Source organism: Culex quinquefasciatus, chromosome 3 (genome assembly GCF_015732765.1).
Source record: "Culex quinquefasciatus strain JHB chromosome 3, VPISU_Cqui_1.0_pri_paternal, whole genome shotgun sequence".
NCBI classification, from domain to species: Eukaryota; Metazoa; Arthropoda; class Insecta; order Diptera; family Culicidae; genus Culex; species Culex quinquefasciatus.
The window spans coordinates 191,838,526-191,863,090 of record NC_051863.1 but is presented as its reverse complement, the minus strand read 5'-3'; the positions used below and the strand labels follow the sequence as shown (position 1 = coordinate 191,863,090).

At 37.2% G+C, this 24,565-nt stretch overlaps 4 protein-coding genes across 5 annotated transcripts; all 4 read left to right on the top strand.

Annotated features, from left to right (window-relative positions):
• The first annotated feature begins 209 nt into the window (after nt 1-209).
• On the top strand, nt 210-11,345 carry LOC6031043. Its single transcript, XM_038265105.1, has 2 exons — nt 210-442; nt 10,139-11,345. The coding sequence occupies exons 1-2, from the start codon at nt 376-378 to the stop codon at nt 11,314-11,316; spliced, it is 1,245 nt and encodes a 414-aa protein (XP_038121033.1). The 5' UTR covers nt 210-375; the 3' UTR covers nt 11,317-11,345.
• Nucleotides 11,346-13,035: 1,690 nt separating this feature from the next.
• LOC119770097 lies at nt 13,036-14,709 on the top strand. The gene is made up of 3 exons (XM_038264325.1): nt 13,036-13,148; nt 13,257-13,419; nt 13,472-14,709. The coding sequence occupies exons 2-3, from the start codon at nt 13,293-13,295 to the stop codon at nt 14,683-14,685; spliced, it is 1,341 nt and encodes a 446-aa protein (XP_038120253.1). The 5' UTR covers nt 13,036-13,148; nt 13,257-13,292; the 3' UTR covers nt 14,686-14,709.
• A 427-nt stretch (nt 14,710-15,136) lies between these two features.
• On the top strand, nt 15,137-17,683 carry LOC119770098. Of its 2 annotated transcripts, XM_038264327.1 has the most exons (3): nt 15,154-15,288; nt 15,355-15,415; nt 16,419-17,683. In XM_038264327.1, the coding sequence occupies exon 3, from the start codon at nt 16,426-16,428 to the stop codon at nt 17,626-17,628; it is 1,203 nt and encodes a 400-aa protein (XP_038120255.1). In that variant the 5' UTR covers nt 15,154-15,288; nt 15,355-15,415; nt 16,419-16,425; the 3' UTR covers nt 17,629-17,683. The 2 variants fall into 2 exon arrangements, with proteins under 2 accessions (XP_038120254.1, XP_038120255.1); XM_038264326.1 differs by lacking the exon at nt 15,355-15,415 and having other exon boundaries at nt 15,137-15,288.
• Nucleotides 17,684-20,869: 3,186 nt separating this feature from the next.
• Nucleotides 20,870-22,366, top strand: LOC6031044. Its single transcript, XM_001841843.2, has 2 exons — nt 20,870-20,993; nt 21,068-22,366. The coding sequence occupies exon 2, from the start codon at nt 21,071-21,073 to the stop codon at nt 22,250-22,252; it is 1,182 nt and encodes a 393-aa protein (XP_001841895.1). The 5' UTR covers nt 20,870-20,993; nt 21,068-21,070; the 3' UTR covers nt 22,253-22,366.
• Nucleotides 22,367-24,565: the final 2,199 nt, after the last annotated feature.

The following is a 24,565-nucleotide window of genomic DNA, read 5'->3' as shown; positions in this document are numbered from 1 at the left end:
AATCTTCCACACTCGCAGTCGAACTGAAAAAATCGTATGAAAAAGTGCGAAAACGAACTCAGCAAAGTGCGATTTTCAGTTACAGTGCAGTGATGCACAGCTTAATAAAAACCTTACTAGTCTTCTTCAAACGTGCACGAAGGCAACCGCACAATTTTCGAGACATTTCCGAAGGGCTCGAGCAGAACAAACCTTTCGCGCGTCTGTTTTCTTGACAGTTGGAGGTTTTGGAGTTTGTTTTGATTGCGGAGCCAAAAAAACTTATGAGCGGCTTTCATTTTTGAATTTTGTGTGTGAAAACTGGAGTCAAAGTTGTGATTAAATCTTTTTATTTGTCACGCTTACGAAAACGGTGCATCAGCTCAAGGGTTTCAAATGGGCAAGATGGAAGCTGCGGAGAAGAATCAAGAGTTTCCGGAAACTGGAGTCGTGAAGAATGATGGTAAGTGTACATTATGATAAACTTATAAAATTAATGTCGGTTCGCGTGGATCAAAAAAAAAAATTTTAGCGTTAACAAAAATCTCGTTTGAAAAACAAACCGAATCAAAATGCAGAATCTTGAAATGCCGAAAATCAAAGAGATTTTTTTTTGTTTATCACTCAGAATGAGTAAAACAGAATGAAAAGTGAAAACAATAATTACTGCCAGGAAAATTCAAATATGATTTTTTTTATTTGGGTGAAACTTTGTCCATACATTCCTTGTATCAAACGAAATAATTTTGCATTATTTTGGGTTTGTAAATGTATGAACCACGGACGAACGGACATGACACCAGGAACAAATTTTCTTCCAATTTTTGAAGCAAACTATCACTTGCGCCATCTTTACTCAAGTTGTCGAAGTAGCATCGCGCGATTACGCATGATTTCTCAAAATGTCTTATGCAATAATTAATTAAAACATTAAGCATTAATATTGTACTAGAAACAGTTTTTTGGCATTAAGCTCGTCGTTATGATTCAATGTAATTTATCATGGATACTAAAATTGCCGAAAAATTGATAGAAATTGTATTTTCAATATAAAATCATACGACCATTTCAAAAAGTGCCCATGAGTTTGCATCATCTGCTGGGTTTGTTTACGTTTAAGACCACGTGGCGCGAAGATTTTGACAAAAGCGATCTCGCTTGCGCAGGTATTCGTCAAGAAGAAGTAAAAGAAAACCTGCTTCACTTTTTGAAACCCCGTGTCATGTCCGTTCGTCCGTGTATGAACTTCTGTAGGGACCATCCATACACCACGTGGACACTTTTATGGAATCGCAAAATCTAGTTTAAGAGATATGAATTTTTGAAAACTCGTGTTTTTTGGAAAGTTTAAAAAACCTGGACCTAAAATTTATTAAAAATCATTATAGTTTAAATCAAATGTGCCTTAAACTAGGCCTTACACGAGGCCTTACACCTTTTTTATGAAATGTACCGTGTTCAAGTAATACAGGGTGGCCACCTCGGGAAAAAACCGGGAAAAAACCGGGATTTTTATCCACCGGGAGAAAACCGGGAAAAACTCGGGAATTTGACTGAGAAACCGGGAAAATATTTTTAGTTTATATAAAATTTGACAAAAGTATTCAATATGTTCTTTTCTCAAATAGAATATTATTCCTGTTATTCTTAATAAAGACTTCGCGAAAACTATGTTTCAATTTGTGTAATAAACCAATGCTTCTTGGCTATGGATGTTTCTGTTGTATCCTTTGATATTTTTACTTGGCGAATTTGTTTTTTTTTTTAATATAGCAAATTGTTTGCTCTACAGCAGTGGTTCTTAACCTTGGGTTCATGTACCCATGGGAGTACCACGAGCGGTCTCAGGTGGTCTGGAAGACAAACCCCGTAATGGCAGACATTTGTCCCAAACAAAATATTTAAGAGATAAAAAATAACAAATTGATTTGAAGAAACAAACTCACAACCATATTTAAGGTGCATTGAATTACGGGTGAATTGATAAACCTATAATTTGCATTCGTTAAACAATTTCAAGAATTTGAAGAAAAATGCATCGTGTAAATTGTGCCGACTAATATTTAGGTATTTCAAACATTTAAAATGTTAGTAAAAATATCTTATGTTTTATAATTTGGATATTGTCAATTTGACCTTTCTTTGCAAAAATATTAGTTTTGCATAAAATTAAAATTAGGATATTTTTTAAATTTAAATATCAAGATTTTTTTCCATTGTCACTCAAAAAACACTCGTTAAAAATATTTTCGTGGCCTGTATCTCAGCAACAAAAGAATGGATCGAAAATGTTCAAAAATGAAAGCAATTAAGAATTTTCTTAACCCTTTTTTTAGAGATAAAATAGAATTATTCTTTAGCAACAGCAACAACTTCTGAAAAGTACTATTAAATAGCATGTTAAAATCTGATATCAAAACAGTTCTAGAAAATCTTTTGAATGTATATTTTGAGCAGTTTCAAAAACAATTCGTCCGTCATCAGAAATTTACATACAATATGGGAGATGTTTGTAGAAATGAAAAAGTCAATGATAATTTGGTTTACAAAAGGAATATCTCCAAATTTATTGACATTTTCAGTAGATAGTTAAAAAGAAATAAAGATATACATTTTATTTTGAAGCTTTATAGAGGAGAAAAGCAACTCGCGACAAAATTTTGAGGCTAGGAATTTTGACAGGTATGATTTTCATAAAGTATTTGCCTCCTTTTCTCTCCCACAGAAAACTTGGGAACGAGGTAGCTGTCAAACTAGGCCAAAATGTTAAAGTCACTCACAAAATGAACTTTGAGTGATTTGAGTTCATTTCTGACGTCACGATTTTCTCCTCTATTAAAAAAAACTGATTTGAAGAAACGACGTTGTTTGGCCTATCCAATACAAGTGTTTAAACAATTCTAGAAACAAGATTTACCTTTTCAACAATATTGAATTTAGTATTGAAACACATTTTTAACGACATTTTCAATGCTTCAAAATTCAGGTCTCAGCATCAATTGAATATTTACACAGCAAAAAAATAAAAATACATAAAAATTCAAAAAACAAGCCATAGTCTCAAGTTGAGACTCTCAACATTTGAATGCAAAAAATGTTGAAAAATGCATTTTACACTAGTTCAGTTATTTTGCAATCCTTTGTCTTCAAATAATGTAAGATTTGACAAAAACAAAAATGTCAACGAAAAAAAAAACACTTTTTGCGATACTAAAGATCGAACATTTTCAAAAATTCATGAGATTATTAAATCAACCCAAACATGCTTAAAAATTACTCTAAACACAAGGGAATGCACTTTTAACAGATTTCAGCTAATTGCACTCAAATTTCCATTTTGATGATTTTTTGCACCCAGATTTTTCGGGGCAACTTAATAAAAATTTTAAATAAAATTTGTACCAGCCTTATGTGTTGTTGAAAAAATCGCAGAACGGTTATATTTTACGATTTTTGCCACTTTGTGTTTTGGGTTTTATAGAAAGTTTTTTTTAATAAAAATTATTTTCGAAAAATCCCAAATTTCAAATTTATCCCATTAATAATAAATCGATAAAAACAATTCTCGGGTGAGTTTTCAAAAAGCCGTAAGAGCCACCGTGACCTCCGACACTAATTTTAATTTTTATCCAAATTGAAACGAAATTTCATTTATTTTTAAGTTAGAGCACTTTGAAGCACATGCAGATGAACAATCTCAAACATTTTTGGAATTGTTTTTTCGTTAATAGGTCGAGTGCCATTGCAAAAAAGGCTTTGTTTACCAATGGCTCTTAGGTCTTTTTGAAAACTAATCCGAGAATTTAAGGTACCGATTTTTTCACATTTGTACGGCACTTTTGCACTGCTGCAAAAGTGTATAAATTTTTGTTTGGACTAATGATGCAAAAAGACTTTCAAAAATAAAGTACACACATAATTTAATGCAATAAATAATAATTAATTCACAGGAATTGATAATTCTTGGAAGAATCGTTCTTCTTGAATTCACAAAACCTTTTTTCAAAGAAAATTTACGAGCATTTACATAAATGTTGATGACAATGTATTTTTGCAAATCTTTTCTTGTAAATTACGGAAGCTATCTTTAGGAATTCAAACTTTGAACCAAATGTATGCGTTCAAAAAGTATTTTAATACTTACGTTAGCCTAAAAAAACATTGAAGGGTTTAAAAACAGTCCGGAAAATTTCTTCTGGTTTCGGGAGAAAACCGGGAAAAACCCGGGAAATTGAAAATCGAAATCTGGTGGCCACCCTCAAGTAATAGCTATTTTTAGGTATACATTTTTGATTTCTTTTTGCTTTTTTTGCATTTTAAAAATACTTGAAAAGCACCCTTGAAAAAATATGTTTGAAGAGCTAAGATAATTTTCTCTGGCAGTTTGAAAATTGGCCAATTAGTTTTTGTTTTGAAATTTTATAATTTTTTCAACAAAAAGAATCTCAAAATTTAAAATCCTACTTTATACTTTTGAAAATGTCTAAAAAAGTAAAAGTAAAGCCACAGACAAACAGACGTAAATCTCTTTTTAATTCCATCAATCAGGAATATAACGGCTGATTTGAATTTAAACTTAGTTCTCGGATTATCCACCAGAATAGGATGGCGCTGCAATCAAGGCACACTTTCAAATGACGTTTAAGCTAGCGCGTCAAAAGTTTTGTTTTTTTCTGCTGCTACTTGAGTGTGAGGATGGACCAGTTTGGAGAAGATTGATTGGTGGAATTTTTGGATACGGATCCGCCTCCGGGTGTGGATTCCGCTGAATGGTCTGTTGAGCATTTAGATAATCCTCAATCCTTCCCGGCCGAACCGTTAGAAGAAGAGACGCCGGATTGGTTTGAAAGTTTTATCACAAAACACGAGCTACAGGATGAAGATATGCCGGATGCGAACTGCGGAAGTCTACTGCTAGACCGACATGAGCCACTGGACGAAGAAATGCCGGAAGCTACGAGTAACGATTCCGGAGTTCTGAACATCGGAAGATTCTTAGGCAATTCCAACAACGAGACGCCGTCCCATTCAGCTGATTTTGTTATTTCATCCGTCGGCGTTGGTAAATTTCAACTAGATCTTGAATGAATGCAATTAGAAACTGAATTTGGTCTGCATTATTGATGGTGTACCCCAACTTGACCAGGTGAATGGGTTAGGCAATGCAGTGTCCACCGGAATCGCCTCGCCAATCTCGAGCACGCAAGAGACCGCGAGAATCTTGACTCCGTCGTGGTCCTCAAATCCGGCCTTCGTGAATGACGCGGTATCCAGCGATGGCAATTGCGCGGCCCGGCCGACTTCGAGCACGCAAGAGACCGTGATAATCTTAACTCCGTCGTGGTCCTCAAATCCGGCCGTCATGAATGATGCTGTGTCCAGCGATGGCGATTGCGCTTACCACGATTTCAGCAACTCGGTATTGACAACCCGGCCGACCTCGAGAATGTTGACTCCGTCGTGGCCCTCAAATCCGTCCCTCATGGATGAACCGGTGTCCAGCGATGGCAATTGCGCGACCCGGCCGACTTCGAGCACGAGTCTACCAAACAGCGTTTGCCCTCCTAAATTGCTTGCCGAGAAGGTAGCTTAACCTCACGCCAAGAAATTTATTATTTAAACTCATGGCCAATTTGTGGGCATTGTTCACAAACAGCGCAGTAATACCCAAACCACTCTCAAACTGGTGCATCTTTCCATCAACCTCTGCAGCCTACACGAATGTTTCCTCGGCAAGATTTACCTAGTGCATGGCCGCAATCGAACGCGGACGTGGACCGTCTGCGTGAGTTAAGAATTTGAACTTCTTGCATTCTTCTCACATGTTGGTAAACAAATGTAAATGTTAGTAAACAAATCTCCCTCCTCTCACTACAACAAGAGTGACCGCGTTCACTCACACACTAACCAATTCTCATATACAGTGATGCTTAATGCTAGTATTGGCCACCAGATCGAGCTACTAGCAGACCTTTTTCCATTTTTTTTTTGTGATTGATGGATTTTCGTTAAATTTGTTCAATGATTTACGTCTGTTTGTCTGTGGTAAAGCTTTCCCAGTTCCTGAGGGGAACACCCTTGAAGAGTATCGGGGCCGGCATTTACAAAGCGGATTCAGGTGCAGTTTCATTCTCAACTTAATATTAACATGTTAAGGTTAATGTTAACATTCCATAGGTCGCCTTTCTAAGGTGTCATGATAAGGTCCAGTTTGTGACGATACACTACCTTCCCTTTACTAAGCAATCGATTCCAGAAGGGAAAAGATCACCAGTTGTTGTTGGTCCGAGAACCCCGATCTACCGCTTACGAGGCGGAAGCGTTACCACTGGGCTACGTGGCTCGGTCTATGTCTGCAAAAAGATAATTTTCCTAATTTCATAGTTTAGAACAAATTATAAAATTTTTGAAAAATGTTTATTGAAGAGATCAGAAAATCTCACAAAGGTTACATTTTTAACAATGAAAATCGGTCCTATACCGTCAGTTTAAAATAAGAGGCTTATTAAGTGAAAAATGCATTTTTCACCAGCCCAGTTGTTTTGCATTCATTAGTTTTCGAAATACAGTAGTAGTTCGCTAACTGGGCTGAACGAAAAATAACGAGGGGACTACCGATGCATAATATTTATTTGATGAAATATAAAAATAAAAGTTACTCAAATTTGTTTACAATGATTACTTTTCATATTTCTTTAATTGTGACTTGAAATTACATAAAAGTTTGAAAAAAGTTTTTTTATTTGTTGACCATGGTTTTTGCATCCATCAACCCCTCGGTGATTTCGGTTTGTTTTGGTTTTTTGACGTTTGTCTGCTTTTTAACTGGGCTACGGCCCAGTTATCGAGCGCCCAGTTAAAAAGCAGCCCAGTTAAACAACGCCCAATTACCGAACAACTACTGTATCTCAAAAATATCTACTTTAAGTATACTTTTTGAATAGTTTTAGATAAAAAAAAATAATTCTTCAAAGAAAAGCACCTCTGAATTTAGTTTTGAGAGAAAATTTCAAAAATCATCAATTTAAAATTAAAAAATCAATCACAAAAGTTCTTTATTAAAAAAAAACATAATTAAAAAACTTAAAAAAATAAAATCTCGATTCTTAAATTTTTACCTTAAACACCAAATTTGGAAATTCAACTATTCTAAATTAGAAAAATAATCAATATTCAAAATATTTATTAAATCAAAGGTTCAAGAATTCTTTAATTTAAAAAATGTACACTAAGAAAATGACGAAATAAAAAAAAAAAAAAAACAAAAAAAATGGATAAAAAATATCAAACAATTTGTTTTTTTGCTCAAAAATTACAAAACGATCCCTACAATTTTGGATTTTTTGAACAAAATATATTTTTCAATTAAAAAATTCAAATATGAAAAAAAAATCAAATTCAGAAATTCAACAATTTAAAATTTAAAAATGTAAATAATTTAAAATTCATAAAAAAATCAAATCTTGAGTTTTGTTTTTTTTTCCTGATTTTTAATTCTTTATATTTTTTGAATTGATTTTTTTTTTATATTTTAATTTTGAAATTTAAAAATATATTTTGTCGAGATATTTTATTCAAAAATTCCGCAGGCCAAGGGTGCATGATACAGATGATACTCGTCGGTTGACACCCAGGCGAGGAACATCCCGGAAGGAGCCCAACTACATCCGTAGTGCTGTTTGGACAAAACAGCATGGCTCTGGTTCTTGCAAGTGTCCTATTTTCTTACCTCCACGTTGGCTTGGTTAAGTCATCATGATGACAAGGTGTAACCTAGCTGGTGGCCGGTGGAAACGACTCGTAAACCTTTGACCAGCGAGGGACAGAGTTGAGACGGCTGAAAGAAAGGGGCGCGTCAATGTGGGAAAGGGAAGTAATTTGTGATTGTAGACGGTATTGTTTTGATTCGCAGTATGTTGAGTCAACTGCTGTGGATGTACCTGAGCATCGCAGAACGGGGTTTCTATTTTTTCCATTTCAGCTAACAGCTATCTTCTGTTTATTTTGTTTCACTGTTTTTCTAAAACGGCTTCTGTTTACTATCCTCCATTTGATTTCGATTTTACGTATTTACGTATCTCTTATTTCTCAACGCTTTTCCACTCTATTTTACCAATTGATGCTGCTGTAACAAACTATCTGCTTTCCCTTAATTTGGCAGCGATGTCAATTTTGTTTATCATGTGCCTTTTCTTTATGTATCTTTTTGAATAATTTCTCATCTTCCCTGTAAATTGCCCATCATAACAATAATCTAAGCTTGTTTGTTACCTCTTTTTATTAACTATTGTTAATTTCTATATCTACTTCATAAATTACTATCTTCCTTTTACTATTGATACTTTACAAAGTATGTTTCCTTCACTGTCCATTGTTTTGAAACTTCGCCTTTTTCTTAAGCAAGTGAGGTTCGAGCCCTTGCTCAATTTATGGAATGATTAAAGAATTAACACAAACATTACTATTGTATTTTTGGTAAACTTTTATAACATGCTTAGGACCAAAAATTGTAACAAAACACCGCGACAAAAGAAATAGCAACAGATAAACACGACTCAACAATAGGGGAGATTTCAGGAGAAAACAATACACAGTAAATAACAATAAGTTTTTGAATTCATACTAAAAATATAACAGTTTTTGCTTTAATGAAAGTTGATAGGCACACTATAAATGGTTAGGCGCTTATACTTACATCAAACCCTACGTAATGTACCACCCCCGGCCGAGTTAAAATGCGTAACCGGAAAGAAGGTGTGCATGCCTGGCACGAACACTCAAAGCGTGTTCTAGCGTGCTGCTCGTACTGACTCAGAGCAAGGGTGAGATGTAGGTGTAAGGGCAGTGCGTGTTCGTCGGGAACCTGGTGCATAAGATCGGTCAAGGCCCGTTCTTACACTGAAAATTGCGAATTGCGAATTGCGAATTCCTAACTTCCTAAACTCCTAATTTCCTGATTTCCAAATTTCCTAACTTCTTAATTTCCTTCTTAAACTTCATAACTTCATATCATATCAATTTCAAAATTTCTAAACTTCCTAACTTCCTAAAAACCTAATTTCCTAGTTTCCTAACTTCCTAATTCCCTAATTTCCTAACTTCTTAACTTCCTAATTTCCTAGTTTCCTGATATACTAATTTCCCAATTTCCTAACTTCCTCACTTCCTAATATCCTAATTAAATTTCCTAACTTCCTAATTTCCTAGTTTTCTAATTTTAAAAATTTCCTTATTTTCTAATCCCTAATTTCCAAATTTCATAATTTCCTAACTTCCTAATTTCCTAATTTCTTAACTTCCTAACATCCTAATTTCCTTACATATTAATTTCCTAATTTCAAAATTTCCTTGTTTCATAATTTCATAATTTTCTTATTTTCTTTATTTTACTTATTTGCTAATATCATAATTTCCAAATTTCCTAATTCCCTGGTTTCCTAATTTCCTTATTTCATAATTATATAGTTTTTTAATTTCCTTATTTCATAATTACATATTTTTTTAATTTTAGTTTTTCTTGTTATAGAATTTAAGAATTTCTAAATTTGCTTTTATTTATTGATTTCTTAATTTTGTTTATAATTGTTGTAAAAAGTTCTTAAATAAACATTTTTAATCAAATTAATTATAAGTTTTGAATATTTTTAATCTTTTTATTTTTTCCTCGAAAGAACCTCAAGCGCGCACACCGTCAATCGCGCTCTTACCGAACTGTCAACTTTTCTTGGGGGTCACGAAAAGAACACGCAACATTTCTTGACCGCGTTCCTTCCGATCAGCATACCGTACTATAGATTAAAGAATTTAAAAAATTATGAAATTGGGTACTAAAGCCCTATGTCAATTTTTATGTACAACGGTAAAAAACACGAACACCATTTCTGATTTTTTTTTTTTTTTTTTTCATTTTAATGCAAAATTTTTTTGTGACAAGACAACATTTTTTCGATGGATCAACTATGGTCCCCTTGGGACGAACTGTCAAGTACCCAGTCACGAAATATTCTAGCAGAGCTGGTTCTGTCAGAATACTGCTAGAACGGTGGAACATTTCTGCTAGAATGCTGTAGGATTATCCAGCTCTGTGAGAACTCTGTTAGACATATTTTATTTTTTTAATTTCCGATTCACCAACTATCAATTTTCAATAAACTTTCAGATACTCCTGACGACCGGAACCAACCCAAGCTTAAAAGGCAAGTAAATTCCTTGCGAGGGGTCAAAATCGACCACTTCCGGTTCCTCCTCAAGCAAGGCTACCCCCTTAAGCAGGCCTTCCTTGGTGCAAGCACACGGCCCCACTTTAAGCTCGTCGCCACGAGTGTGGCTTTGGCGGCAATCGGGCGCCGCTCCCAAACAGATCCGTGGTTGTTGCGGATGCTGCAACAGGAGGAAATGTGCAACTACCGCTTCCAGTTCTGGAAGACTTTTCAAGCGCTCATCGAACGCGGTGAGTCCGCCGAGGATTCGGTGGCGTTGGCCAGACGCGACGCCGACACCCGGATGGTGCTCGGAACCCAGAACGGGATGTGCGATCCAAAGTCACTCGAGGGGAAGATACGGGTGGTCATTTGCAGTACGAGCTATCCGGAGGAGGGAATCCGGTCGGAAGAATGTCGATTTATTTTAGCTGAATTGAAGAAGAGTTTTCTTAAAATTAAGGACATTCGCGACATTCCGCACATTGTCGAATGCGGGCTTGTTCCTGGCAAGGGTTACATGCTGGCCTATTGTGCCGATGCACTCACCGTCCGCTGGCTTCGGCTGACCCTGGAATCGATGACACTGTGGCCAAATGCGTCGCTTTTTATGGTGCGCGAAAAGAAATTTCTCGAGTCCTGCATCATGACCGTTTTAATCCCGAATGAACGCAGAGAAAAACAAAAGTCCATTGTGAGGAAGATTAAGGTTCAAAACCGTAAAGTGAAAATAGGCGAATGGTCGGTTCTTGGAACGGAAGTCCTATACAGCAGTGAGCAGGTCAAAGTCACAATGCTCGTGCCTTTAATGGACTGCAAAGAGACCCTGGCCGTTAAATCTGACCAGCTCAAACTGATTGCGCCGGAAGATCGAACGGCCATCGGAAAGCGTGCCTCGTTCCGGGGGATTTTCGGCACGGACGACTTGCCCTCGGACGATGTGTTCAAGATTCTTGCTAGCGAAAACGAAGGCATTGCCGTGACCGACGAGTGGAAGCAAGCCCATCGGAAAGGCGACAAGATGAGCTTCTTTGTGGACGCCGCTTCGGCCCAAGCGATTCGGGCGGCCAACTGCGAGCTGAACTTCCTGTCCAGGAAAGTGAAGGTGGTGTACCAGCAACGGATTTCGGAAGTTTAGAAAATACATTTAAAGAATTTCGTAAAATGTTAACGTTTAGCATGGAATTTGGAACGAAAGAAAGCCGTATCGATTTTTAAGGCTGATACGCAGATCGGAAAGAACGCAAAACTCCATATAAAAAAAAGGCCAAGGAAAAGGTCACGAAAATGTTTTGATGAAGAAATAGAGAATTGGAATTTTCCTTTTTTGGATGCGACTGATAATAACAAACTTTTTAATAATTTTGGAATTAAAAGGTCAGATTTTGTTTTTTGGTCGAAATGGAGTAAAAAAAAAAAAGAAATTGTCTATATAGCTGTCAACCATCGTGTCTTCAACCAATCGCCAACTATTGCTTGTACCAACCAGCAAGCTCTGGTTTATGAGTCCACTGCGCTGTCCGATTGCTCCTCACTAGCGGGACCGAAATGAAGTAAACCAGAGTGAAAATAAACTTGACAATAAGGGTTCGTTCAAAAATTACGTCCATTAATAGGGGAGGGGGTCTGAGGTTTGTGACAGCCCATGTTAAAGGTATAGGAAAAGTGCGTGACAGGGGGGAGGGGGGGGGGGGGTCTGAAATCCTGAAAATCTCTAGACGTAATACTTGAACAAACCCTAATCATACAAGTATCTATTTTCTTTCTGAAAAATTCAATAATAGCCTGAAATTTTTAAATTCAGCAAAACAAATAATTAAAAAATAAAAATCTAAAATATGGAAAACAAACATTCCAGAAATTTCAAATGATAAAAAAATAAAAATAATACAGGAAATTTCAACAATTTTTAGTATCTGAAATTAAGAAATGCAAAATAAAAAATATGTAGAATTGAATAATAATTTTGATATTCAAGTATTTATAAATTCAACTGCTCAAAAATTTTAAAATTCGAAAACAACAACGAAACGAAATTACAAGTCGAAATTTCAAAAGATTAAGAAATCAGAAATATATAAATTCAAAAATACAAATTCACGAAAACGCCCGAAATTCTAACATTCAAAAAGTCTATTTTCTCTGAAATTAAAAAATTAAGGAATTTTAAACATTTTAGAATTTGAGAATTAAAAAATCTTAAATTTAAAAATTTACTAATATAAAAATTAAAAAAAACTAAAATTTAAGGATTTAAGAATTTAAGAATTTCAGAATTTCAGAATTTAACATTTTAAGAATTTAAGAATTTAAGAATTTCAGAATTTCAGAATTTCAGAATTTCAGAATTTAAGAATTTAAGAATTTAAGAATTTGAGAATTTAAGAATTTAAGAATTTAAGGAATTAAGAATTTAAGAATTCAAGAGTTCAGGATTAAAAAAAAACTTTTAAAGCATTTGTACCAGCCTTATTTTATAATTATCTAACATTATAATTTCAGAATATCATAACTTCATAATTTCAAAATTTCGTAATTTTAAAATGTCATGATTTCCTAATTTCAAAAGTTTATAATTTTATAATTCATAATTTCATAAATTCATAATTTAATATTTTCATAAATCAATAACTTTATAATATCGTATTGTTTAAGTTTTATAATTTTGAAATTTTAAAGAATTTCTAATTTTCTATTTTTTTTTCTCACAAAGAACCTCAACTGTAAACTTTTCTTGAGGAGGTCACGAAAAGAATACGTAACATTTCTTGAACGCGTTCCTTCCGATCTGCATACTTAGCTTTAAACCTTAAAAGCATTGAAATTGTGATCGAAATTTACTTTAATAAACGTAAATCCGTCGAAACGTGGAGAAAGGTAGACAAGATTGCAAAACTTTTCTGAAGGGCAAAACATCACTCTTTTTTGACAGTTGTACACCTTCAATCGTATTTTTTGTGTTTCGAGCAGGTAACAAAATATTAAACAAGAGAGTTTGCGGAGGAGTTTGATTAAGAAATATATAACTTTTTGTGTGGAAATTTGCGAAAATTGTCAATTTCACGATCTATTTATTAGACACGTAAAGATTGTGCATAAGTTCAAAGGTCAAACATGGAACAAGTCGACTGCACCTCAGAGCAATCGGACGCTCCAGCAAACAATGCCGAGCCGATGGATCAAGAACCTCTGCCTGAAGTTGTAGATTTGACGGAAGATGTCGATGTCGAAAAAGATAAAGGTAAATATTTCTTGGCATTATCAAGCATGCAATAATTATAAAACTATTCTAGAACCAGAAGTTCCTGCGAAAAAGCGCAAACCAGTACGCAAAGCGAAGGTCAAGCGCTTGACGGGAATGAGAATCGAACGCTTCCGGTTCCTCCTAAAGCAGGGCTACCCCTTCGAGACGGCCTTTTACGGTGCATGCAGACGGACCCACTTTGAGCTTGTTGCCTCGAGTGTGGCCTTGGGCGCAATCGCGCGCCGTTCCGAGCAAGATCCGTGGATGTACGAAATGCTTTATCACGATGAAAAGCGCAATGAAAAGCACAGTTACAGCGGCCACTTCCGGCAGTCTTTTCACACGCTCATCGAACAGGGTGAGTCCGTCGAGGATGCGCTCGCGTTGGCGAGACGCGAGACCGACACCCGGACGGTGCTCGAAACGCCGAACGGGCTGTGCGATCCGAAGACATTTGAGGGGAAGATACGGATAATTATCGGAAGTACGCGCCACCCGGAGGAGGGAATCACGACGGAGGAGTTTCGACAAATTATAGCGGAAATGAGGACCAATTTAGCTAAAATTAAAGACATTCGATATATTCCGCACCTGGTTGAATGTACGCTAGTTCCCGGAACCGGGTACATTTTGGTCATTTGTGGCGATGCCATCACCGTCCGCTGGGTTCGATTGACCCTCAAATGGATGACACTTTGGCCGGGGGCGTCACTTTTCATGGTGCGTGAAGAGAAATTCCTCGCATCCTGCATCATGACCCTTTCCATCCCGGATGGCATCGCGAGGAAACTCGGCGACATCATGAAACAGCTAAAGGTTCAAAATCGTAAAGTGAAAATAGACAAATGGTCGGTTCTGACGGCCGAGCAGCTGGACAAACAGAGGCTGAACAAACTCACAATCATGCTGCCTCTGAAGGACCTTAATAAGCTTAAAACATTAAACTCACCGCTTCACTACATCAACCACAAACTCAGGCTCGTCGCGCCGGAAGACCGGACAAGCATCGGAAAGCGTGCCCTCTTCCGGGGATTTTTCCGCGTCAAAGACATGGAAACAAAGGATCTGTTCAAGGAGATTGAGAATGCAAACGAGGGCGTCGCCGTGACGGACGAGTGGAAACAGCTTCACCGGAGGACTGGCCGGATCATGTTCTTCGTGGACGCCGCTTCGGCCCGAGCGATCCGGGCGGCAGGCGACGAGATAAACTTTCAGTCTACCACGGTGAAACTAGTGTACCATTCAAGAGTTTCGGAGATTTAATAAAGATTTTTTCAATATGCTAAATGTGAATTTGCATTGGATTTGGAGCAAAAGAAAGCCTTGTCGATTTTCTACACTACATTACATATAAAACAATACAATGGTTTGGCTTTTGTGTAAAACAAGCTAAACCCGACCAACTTTGTCTTGTTTTTTCGTTTCTTGACGTTTTTAGCTTGTTTGCTTATTCAGCCTCCTCTGTGATCAAAATGTGATTCTACGTAACATTTCCCATACAATCTGCAGATTTTCCGGAATCGGTTCCAGAGTGGCCAAAGTTGTCACTTTTTGGCGTAAGAACCTTCCTTGGACTTATACGAACCCAACGCAACAAAAAGCAGCTCGATCCGACGTTCCGTGTTGAACAAAACTGTTGATTTTTTTTATATTTATGTAAAATATTTGTGAATTTGCTTATAAATCATCCGTTTTCATGTAACGTGTGTAATTTATCTTTCGCCTTCATTTTACGCGTTCCTGTTTAGCTTGTTAGTTGTCAAACTTTGTTGTGCACTGATAAAGTTGGTGATATTTTTGCATGGTGTTTTATAAGTATCCGAAACGCATCTTAAGATCCATCTAATCATCCAAAGCAAAGAAAAAGTAAGCATATGAAGCATGCTTTGTTGTGTGAATTTAATATAGTTTTCATTATTAATCTTTGTTGAGATTTTTGCGGCATTTTGGTGTCAAGCTGTTTGTTTTGAAGGAAATGGCATCCTGGAGCAAGGTATGTGGATATATAAGGTAAGACGGATTTCAGCTGAAAATTTAATCGGATAATCATTCGGAAAATCTCATTAAACGTCAAATTGAATCGAAAACTTATTTCGTTAAATTTAAATTTGTTAAAAATATTGCAAAAAAAAAAGCTGAAACATCCGCCTTACCTTAAATAATCCAAAAACTTTGATCCTTTCGGCGACAACAAAATGCACGCTTATGACAAATCAGCTAAAATTTTAAGATTTTAGACATCTGTTCACATTCTCAAATTTACTTAAACACTTGTGTAGATTCTCGTTATTGACGTGGGGTAACGGTTTCATTTTTAATTTGAATCCAAAAAATGAAACATTCGTGAAATTTTCAGATCTTTTCGAAAACAACATTTTCAAAAAATAATAATAATCAAGAACATTTCACAAGAGCATTCTTTATTATGTACTCGGCAATTTTTTTACCATACTTCTCTTTAGCTCAAAAGATGCGGGTTTTTGTCCCTTATAACATATAAAACAATCTCGAAAATAAAAAAAATACGGATTTTGCAAAATTGAGTGTTTGTGAAAAAAAGTTAATAAAAAAATCGGATTTTTCCGTGTGTCTATTTCTTCTGCACAGTCTTCATCACGAACTCTATCAAACAAACGTTTGGTAGTGTGTGTGAACTCTGTGTAAAAGGAGTGTCAAACTAAAAAGTGACCCAGTTCGTTTGACGACAGTTGGTGTCAAACGAACGGGGCTTATGATCAAAGAAACCATTTTGTCTTCAGCAAAGTTGTAGCTACACACTTTGCCGAAGACAAAATGGTTTCATTGATCATATTATTAGGGAAGGCTAAATAAAAAAATACAAAAAATAAAAATGGTTTGAACCGGCTGATTTCGTAGAGAATTCTCATTACTTAAAACTTGAGAAAATAACATAAATCAATTTGTTGAACTCAGTACAGCTAATTAGTTTCTTAAACTATGTTTGACAACAAGATATGATTTTTCTCTATCCTCAGCTCAACGATGTCTACCCTGAAAGGAGCCGCTATCGACCGCTTCCTCTATCTGCTGAATAGACGCATTCCCTTCCCGGTAGCGCTCAGAGAGGCACGCAATCCAGAGTCAACGCTACTTTTCCCAGAGGATGACCTGCTGGAATATCTACACTCACATCCCGATCCGTGGGTGTACGACACCGTTAAGGCCAACAGCACCGTGTTTGCTGCTGATTTCCGGAAGGCGTTTAGCTACTATTTGGGTTGGGGTAAAACCATCGAATGGGCGGCTGATGCTGCACTGCGTCGAGCAGACTCGATGGCAGCGACACGGTACTCCCAACCGCCGATTCGACGTCCGCAAGCGACGAAATTGGGCAAAATTCGATTGGCATTTGCCAACACAAACGGAGCGCCCGTCACCCTTGAAGAGTTCTCTGCAGTGGCGGCATCAATCAGGAAGAAAATTGAGCGCAACAAAGATATATACAACGAGGAGCTGGACATTGTTCCGCACATCGTGGATATGAACCATATGAATATGTTAGGCTACATACGAATCAAGTGTGTCGATAAAGCAACTGTTCAGTGGTTGGCTAATTTGCTGTCTTTGGCTCCAGTGTCGAAAAGTGAATCAGTTCTTCTGATGCTCGAGTGGAAATTTCACCGTTCATGCATTTATTCGGCCAACCTCGAAAACAGTGTTGATGACGACGCCGTTACAATTATTGAGAATCTTAAAAAACATAATCCTGACGTGAAAATGTTCAAGTGGAAGATTATTTCTCGACATTTGCTGGAAGATCAGAAAACCGTATATATTCATGCTCTAATTCCTAGGTATAATGTGAAAATTCTCCAGCTTAAAAATAACGAGCTAAAGTACAAGCAAAGCAAGGTTAAATTTACGATGCGTACGGTAGATGAAAGTATCAGAAAACCGGAGAAAGTTGGTCTTCAAGGCGTTTTTCCTGAATATGAAGGCAATTTTCTAGAGATCATCGAGAGCGAAAACGACATCGACACCTTCAAGTGGAAAGTAGCTAAGCACGGTCAACTCACGGAGAACGGCGTAACTTACGTTTGGCTAAGATTCAAAGTTGATGGACTCTCGGGGGATGTGATCAAGCATTCCAACAATGAGATAAGCTTCATGTCGCAAAAAATTACCCTTTATAAAAAACTGAATAAAACGTGGATTGCAAAGTTCAAAAATGAAATTAAACAATAATTTTGTAAAATACTCTGTCATAAAGCTATAGTAAAATAAAATGAATTGAATTAAATTGCATCTTCAACTTTAACTCTGTATTTAATTTTTAACAACACAAAATGTCACAATTTTAGCATGCCTTTTTTAATCTCTTAATCGCCACTCATACAAAGAGTTCAGTTCTCGGGTGAGTTTTCAAAAAGCCGTAAGAGCCATGTGTCCTCTGACACTAATTTTCGTTTTTCTCGAAAATGAAACAAAATTTCATTTATTTTTAGTTTGGGGCACTTGAAGGACTTTGTTTACCAATGGCTCTTATGGCTTTTTGAAAACTAATCCGAGAGTTCTATGTTTGAGCAAGTACACGTTTTCATGTAAGTTTTAGAAGCCTTTTTGCCGATTAGATCAAATGATGATAGAATATTTTGACAATCCTAAAAACTCAAATATTACTCGAACCTACAAATATTTGCATACAAAAAATAACTGCGCAGGCTCAACTCGAGGGGAAGCGTGAAGTTTGTGGTCCCCAGAAACAAGTGCACTTAGATTTTTTTTTAAATATTTAGCCAGAGCCGAATGGTTTTTCTCCAAAGTTTGTATGGAGAGTTAGGGCGGTTCGTCGCTTTTGCATTCAAGCAAAAACTGCATGTAATATGTGGAAGTAGCGAACCGCACTAATTCTCCATCTAAATATTTTAGAAAAAATCGATTCTGGGTACCCCAAACTTCATGCATTCCCTCAAGTTGAACCTGCGCAGAAATTTTGTTGGTCGGTGTTATTCAAGAATGAAACATTGCATAATATTAAACGAATGTTTCATATTTTAACATTGAAAATCGGAACATTAGTTGCTGAGATATCAACATTAGAAAATGGTGTGTTGTTTGGGTGACTTGAAAAAATAAATTTTCTTCTTTCTTTTTGTTTTATCCGCTTTACCTCAGCAACCAGTGTATTGTAGGAAATTTTCTGAACTTTTTAGAAAAAAATATTTTCAAGAATTAACAATCATGGACACTATTTTAAAAATCAAAAAAACCCGGATTTTTTTGAACAAAAATTTATTTTAAATGGCTTTATTTAAAACACGGTGCACCTAATCAAAAAAGTAAATTACTTTTCGATTGCAAATTCGATTGTAGTTTAAAAAAATGGTCAATAAAATTTAAGCCCGAAATTTTTTTTTTCCAAAAATCAATTTAAAAAAAATATAACTCGTTGGCTTAATTGTGGCCCATACTTCTGTACAGCTTAAAAAATGCGGGGTTTTGACCCCTGAAACATATACAACAAAAAATTCAAAATTAATAAAATACGGATTTTGGAAATTTTAATTTTTGTGGGAAAAGTTGATTAAAATATCACCAATTTTTCCGTGACCTATTTTTCTCTGAATAGTCCTCATCAATACCTACAACATTGCCGAAAACATCAAATCATTAAAAAAAATCCTTGCATTCAAGCAAAAACTGCATGTAATATGTGGAAGTAGCGAACCGCACTAATTCTCCATCTAAATATTTTAGAAAAAATCGATTCTGGGTACCCCAAACTTCATGCATTCCCTCAAGTTGAACCTGCGCAGAAATTTTGTTGGTCGGTGTTATTCAAGAATGAAACATTGCATAATATTAAACGAATGTTTCATATTTTAACATTGAAAATCGGAACATTAGTTGCTGAGATATCAACATTAGAAAATGGTGTGTTGTTTGGGTGACTTGAAAAAATAAATTTTCTTCTTTCTTTTTGTTTTATCCGCTTTACCTCAGCAACCAGTGTATTGTAGGAAATTTTCTGAACTTTTTAGAAAAAAATATTTTCAAGAATTAACAATCATGGACACTATTTTAAAAAATCAAAAAAAAAACCCGGATTTTTTTTGAACAAAAATTTATTTTAAATGGCTTTATTTAAAACACGGTGCACCTAATCAAAAAAAAGTAAATTACTTTTCGATTGCAAATTCGATTGTAGTTTAAAAAAATGGTCAATAAAATTTAAGCCCGAAATTTTTTTTTTCCAAAAATCAATTTAAAAAAAATATAACTCGTTGGCTTAATTGTGGCCCATACTTCTGTACAGCTTAAAAAATGCGGGGTTTTGACCCCTGAAACATATACAACAAAAAATTCAAAATTAATAAAATACGGATTTTGGAAATTTTAATTTTTGTGGGAAAAGTTGATTAAAATATCACCAATTTTTCCGTGACCTATTTTTCTCTGAATAGTCCTCATCAATACCTACAACATTGCCGAAAACATCAAATCATTAAAAAAAATCCTTGAAAAGTTACAGATTTTCGAATATTTTCGTACAATTTTTGTATGAACAGCTGCCAACATTGTGTAGAGTTTTTTATGGGTTAACCAAAGACACAAAATGGCTTCTTTGGTGATAGGGAAGGCCCCATAAAGTTTGAGCCAAATCATAAAAAATAAGTAAAATCAATTTCAGAGTTTGGTGGAGACTTGCTCAGTGAGTTTATTCACATGCATGTAAAACCAGGTAGTTAATGTTTAACTAATTTGTTTGACATACTGAAATATTTAACTAAATAAAAAAAAATGCAAGAAAATGCCTTTACAATCAAATTAAATCAAATCAAATTAATCACTCTACAGTATTGCCTTGGCGTTCTCGATTGCGAGATTCCTACTCGAAACTAGGTGTCGGAACAAGTGTCGGAAGGCTTGATTGTTGAGGCAATTGCAAACCTCTTTTTACACCTAAGCTTCCCATCCACCCCGGAATTCGAACTGATGACCTTTGGATTGTTAGTCCAACTGCCTACCAGTGACTCCACCGAGGCAGGACCCAGGGAGACGACTCCTACACCTGGACTGAGCTATCGACCTAACCCTCTAGGTTAGACCGGGACCAACATTTACTTCCCCGTCCGACGGAAGGCGTGGTCAGACAAATCTCGTCTCGAAAAATGCCACCGGGACCGTCTGGGATCGAACCCAAGCCGACTGTTTTAGAGGCAACCACGCGTAACCCTACACCACGGTGCCTTTACAACAAATCTAAATACTTCGTCATAAGGAACGTAAGAAAATGTTAATTCAAAACTCCACTTCAGCTGCGCTTCAACTCCGTTTGAAAAAGGTCAACTTAATCGTAATTCTACGTCAACATCAAAATGTAGCCAATTTTGAGTAGATCTTACGCATCCGATCGCATTCCGCACAAACATGAGTAAGCTTCCCACACCGTGCACGATGGCGCGCGTCCAACACGTTGCTGAAGGGTTTGTTTTCGTCGCTGGATTGTTTACAATCGCTTTTTTTGACAAAGCTGCCAAGCCGGGTGCTGTGAATTTCGCGAAAATTTAAAGGAGTTTTTGTCTGTTTAATTTCAGTCTTATTGCAAGGTAATTTTAACGATCATTTAGTTTTAACTTCAACTGTTGATGTTTAAAACATTTCTTTCACTTTTCAAATCCAGACAATGCTGGACCCGTTCTATTTCAAGGGTGTAAAAGCCGGACGTTTTGTGTTTTTGATACAAAACGGTTTCGCGCTCAATAAGGCGGCCGAGTTGGCCAAACAGTCAAAGTTGATCAACGAAGTCCAGGAGGAAATCATGCTGGCCGCGCTGCAGTCCAAAGGCGATTCTTGGTTGTACGAAACGGTCAAGCAGGAAAACCTGATCTACAGTTCCGAGTTCCGGAAGGCCTTCTGCCAGCAGGTCGACTGGGGAAAATCGATTGAGGATGCGCTGGAGTTTTCCGAGCGCAGGGCGGACAATGCGGTGGCCTTTGCAACCGGCGATGGGGTCGTACGGCCAGCTCTGTCCAGATTCACGGTCAACATTCGCCTCGTGATGTGCAAAGCGAACCGCGCTCCATTCAACGAAGAGCAGTTCAAAATGATCACCTTCAAGTTGTGGCGCAAAGCTCGAAAGGGCGAAGACAGTGAGTTGCCACACTTTGTGGAGTGCACGCTCGTTCCCGAATCTGGCCACATTCGGCTCGTTTGTACCGACATGAAATCAGTCGACTGGCTTACGGCAAACTTCTCCCGAATGGAGCTGTGGCCGGGAGCGTCCATTTGTCTGATGCGCGAAAAGAAATTTCTCGAATCGGAGATATTCTCCGTGAGTCTGCCGGACAGCGCCAATGACGAACTCACCTGCATCTTGAAAAACCTCCAAAATCAAAACGTCGAAACGGAAACCTCAAAGTGGCACGTCCTAACTCGCCAGCTACATCCGGACAACACAACGGTCGAACTGCTGCTCATGATACCGGCCGCGCAGGAACGAAAACCCAACGAGGACACCACCTTCGAGCTCAACTACAAAGTTGGCCGGGTAAAATTCACCGCCCCCGTGCACGGACCGGAAGAAACCCAAGTCGCCTTTCACGCCAACTTCCCCGAGAGTCTTCGGATGAGCACGGAGGCGATTTTCAAACGCATCGAGCGGGACTCTGGGGGCACACTCGACACGAGCGCGTGGAAGTTTATGCACCGGCGGGAGGGCATGCTGAACTTTTACGTCGATGCCAAGTCGGCGGAAGTTCTCGAGCAGACGCACTACGAAATCAGCTACAAGTTCCAGAAGGTGAAATTTGTTCCGGCCACCTGGAAGGACCGGGGATACAAGGGCCAACCGAACGCGACGTCTTGATTTGTGGGAAATTGATTTAAGTCTGACTACGAAAATTGTATTTTTCTCTGAAAACTTCGTTAAATAACATTCTGATGCATGTGGAAATAAATAATTACTGAAAACTGAAAAGAAGTTTAGTTTTTATTTTCGCTAGAATTCCAACTACAGTCATCCCACATATTCGGAACGGTTTCCAGAACGGCCAATGTTCAAAAAATCATAGCAAATCGATAATTAAACTTAATGATTCGCTTTTACCTTCATTTGAAAGCTTTTCTTGCGATATTTCGAATGCTGTTTCGACCATCTGCAAATTTTAACTTTTATATGAAGTTTTTGAAGAATTACTTTGACCCTTGAAATCCACAAATTCGGAACACTTTTTTCTTACGAATGTAAACAAACTTTTTTTTCTCTCCAGGAGTACATATTTATTACCAATTAATGACTTCACACACTAAAACCAATAAGACTCAAGGTTAGTGATGTTTTATACATGGTTTGATAACTTTTTTGTGAAAATATCAGTTAAATTCAGGTGTTCCACAATTGTGGGAGGCACAATAACATCCCACAATTATGAAACAGGCCATTAGAAGGCAGTGTTTTGCTGCTCTGGACAAAATAGTCTTGGAATGAAGTTTTTTGTTCAAAAAGTACTACTTTTCCTAGTGAAATAGCAAGATAATGCCCAAATGAAGGTTCTAAAAATAGTAAGGTCGACAGAAAAGCTACTTTTGGCATGCTATTGACAAATTATCATAAAAGTGTTCCGAATTTGTGGGTGTTCCGAATATGTGGGATGACTGTACCGTCAGTGGGGGTGAGATTGGGTCAAAGTGATTGATGTTGAGCATCCATTTTCAAATTCCCATTTTAATATAAAAGCAAAAAAAGATGTTCTAATGATAACAAACGATGAAAAACGTTGCTTTTATTGATACTTCATCATCCAAATTCAATAAAACATTATTTCTGAATTTCATTTGAGAAAAACAAACATAACTCCTTTTGAAATCACCAACGTCTATATCACCCTGCTGTCATTGAGAGGGGCGCTTTGTTATGATTCGTTTTTCTTCGCAGAATTAGGTTTTACGCCGACTCGGTTTTGAGGTTAGAAATTTGACAGCTTGGCTGCACTGTTTACATTTTTTGCACGTGTGTCTCAGTAAAAATGTGTGTGCGTGTGCACTCGTGACGTCACGCTGTAAAACCTAATAGAGCTTTATGACGTTTCGCGTGCACACACTAGCGCACCATTTGATTTTGCTAGCCGGACAAAATTTAACCTCAATCTTTTTCGTGTACGTACACGCAATACATGCGCACGTAGATAACTCTATGTACATGGCGCTTTGTTCACGTTGCTTTTTTTTCGTCACGAGGTTCATGTAGTCTTTTGTTTGACAGGTTGACAGGGCTATATAAACAGGGACTGCTGATGGCAGAGATTTTGTTTATGTTACTTTATTTAAAATCATGATTAAACAGACTTTACTGAAGTAACTTTTGCTCATTTTTGGTGGAGAGGTAGCTTATTAGGAGTACTTTCAGAATATTTCAATTCAATTCATTTTATTTACCGAAATAACAATTTTACAATTTGTGTGAATAACTGGTTCATAGAGATTTGGTGTTCCTTGCAACTATTTCCTTTTCAATAACCGTTTGGTAACAGAAGGTTCTTCAAATGCAATTAAACAAAAACTAGGGAAAATTTGGCCAAAAAACCTAGTGAGATCGAAACTTGGGGTTTCTTAAAACTAATATCACAGACGAGTGGTGGGGTTGAGTTCCGCTTCATTAAAGGGGAAGGATGGCTTCAATCAGTGGGTTGTCCGACATCTGGCAGCTGGTCCGGAACTTCTGGAACAAGCGATCGATAAACTGGTCGATCGTCTCCAGTTCGGCAAGCTGGTGGAGATCATCGGTGGGGTGCCACGGATCGAGGTTGTAGATCATCTTCAGCAATTTGTTCTGCATCCTTTGAAGCTTTTTGCGGTGGGTAGCTGCGCAGGTTTTCCACGTTGGAGATCCGTACGTCAAGACTGCACGGAAAACGCACTTGTACAGCAACAGCTTGTTGTGGAGTTGTAATCGGGAGCGTCGGTTCACCAGCGAGTAGAGAGCCTTCGTCAGGTTTTTGCACTTTTGAGCGTCTGGTCGATGTGCTTGTCGTAGCGAAGCCCGGTGTCTAAGACAAAGCCTAGATACTTGGCCTCTTTGGACCAGTCCACCTCCAAGCCGCAGACTTTGACCTTGGAACTCGGAAGGTACTTGGGCGCTCTTCGGCGCGTAAAGAAGATGGCTTGCGTCTTGGAAGGGTTG

Excerpts from the sequence above, each read along its gene's own strand:
- LOC6031043 (XM_038265105.1), top strand. The coding sequence starts at position 376 with ATGGGCAAGATGGAAGCTGCGGAGAAGAATCAAGAGTTTCCGGAAACT. Across the intron at positions 443-10,138 it reads TGGAGTCGTGAAGAATGATG|ATACTCCTGACGACCGGAAC; the intron begins GTAAGTGTACAT and ends ATAAACTTTCAG.
- LOC119770097 (XM_038264325.1), top strand. The coding sequence starts at position 13,293 with ATGGAACAAGTCGACTGCACCTCAGAGCAATCGGACGCTCCAGCAAAC. Across the intron at positions 13,420-13,471 it reads CGATGTCGAAAAAGATAAAG|AACCAGAAGTTCCTGCGAAA; the intron begins GTAAATATTTCT and ends AAACTATTCTAG.
- LOC119770098 (XM_038264326.1), top strand. The coding sequence starts at position 16,426 with ATGTCTACCCTGAAAGGAGCCGCTATCGACCGCTTCCTCTATCTGCTG.
- LOC6031044 (XM_001841843.2), top strand. The coding sequence starts at position 21,071 with ATGCTGGACCCGTTCTATTTCAAGGGTGTAAAAGCCGGACGTTTTGTG.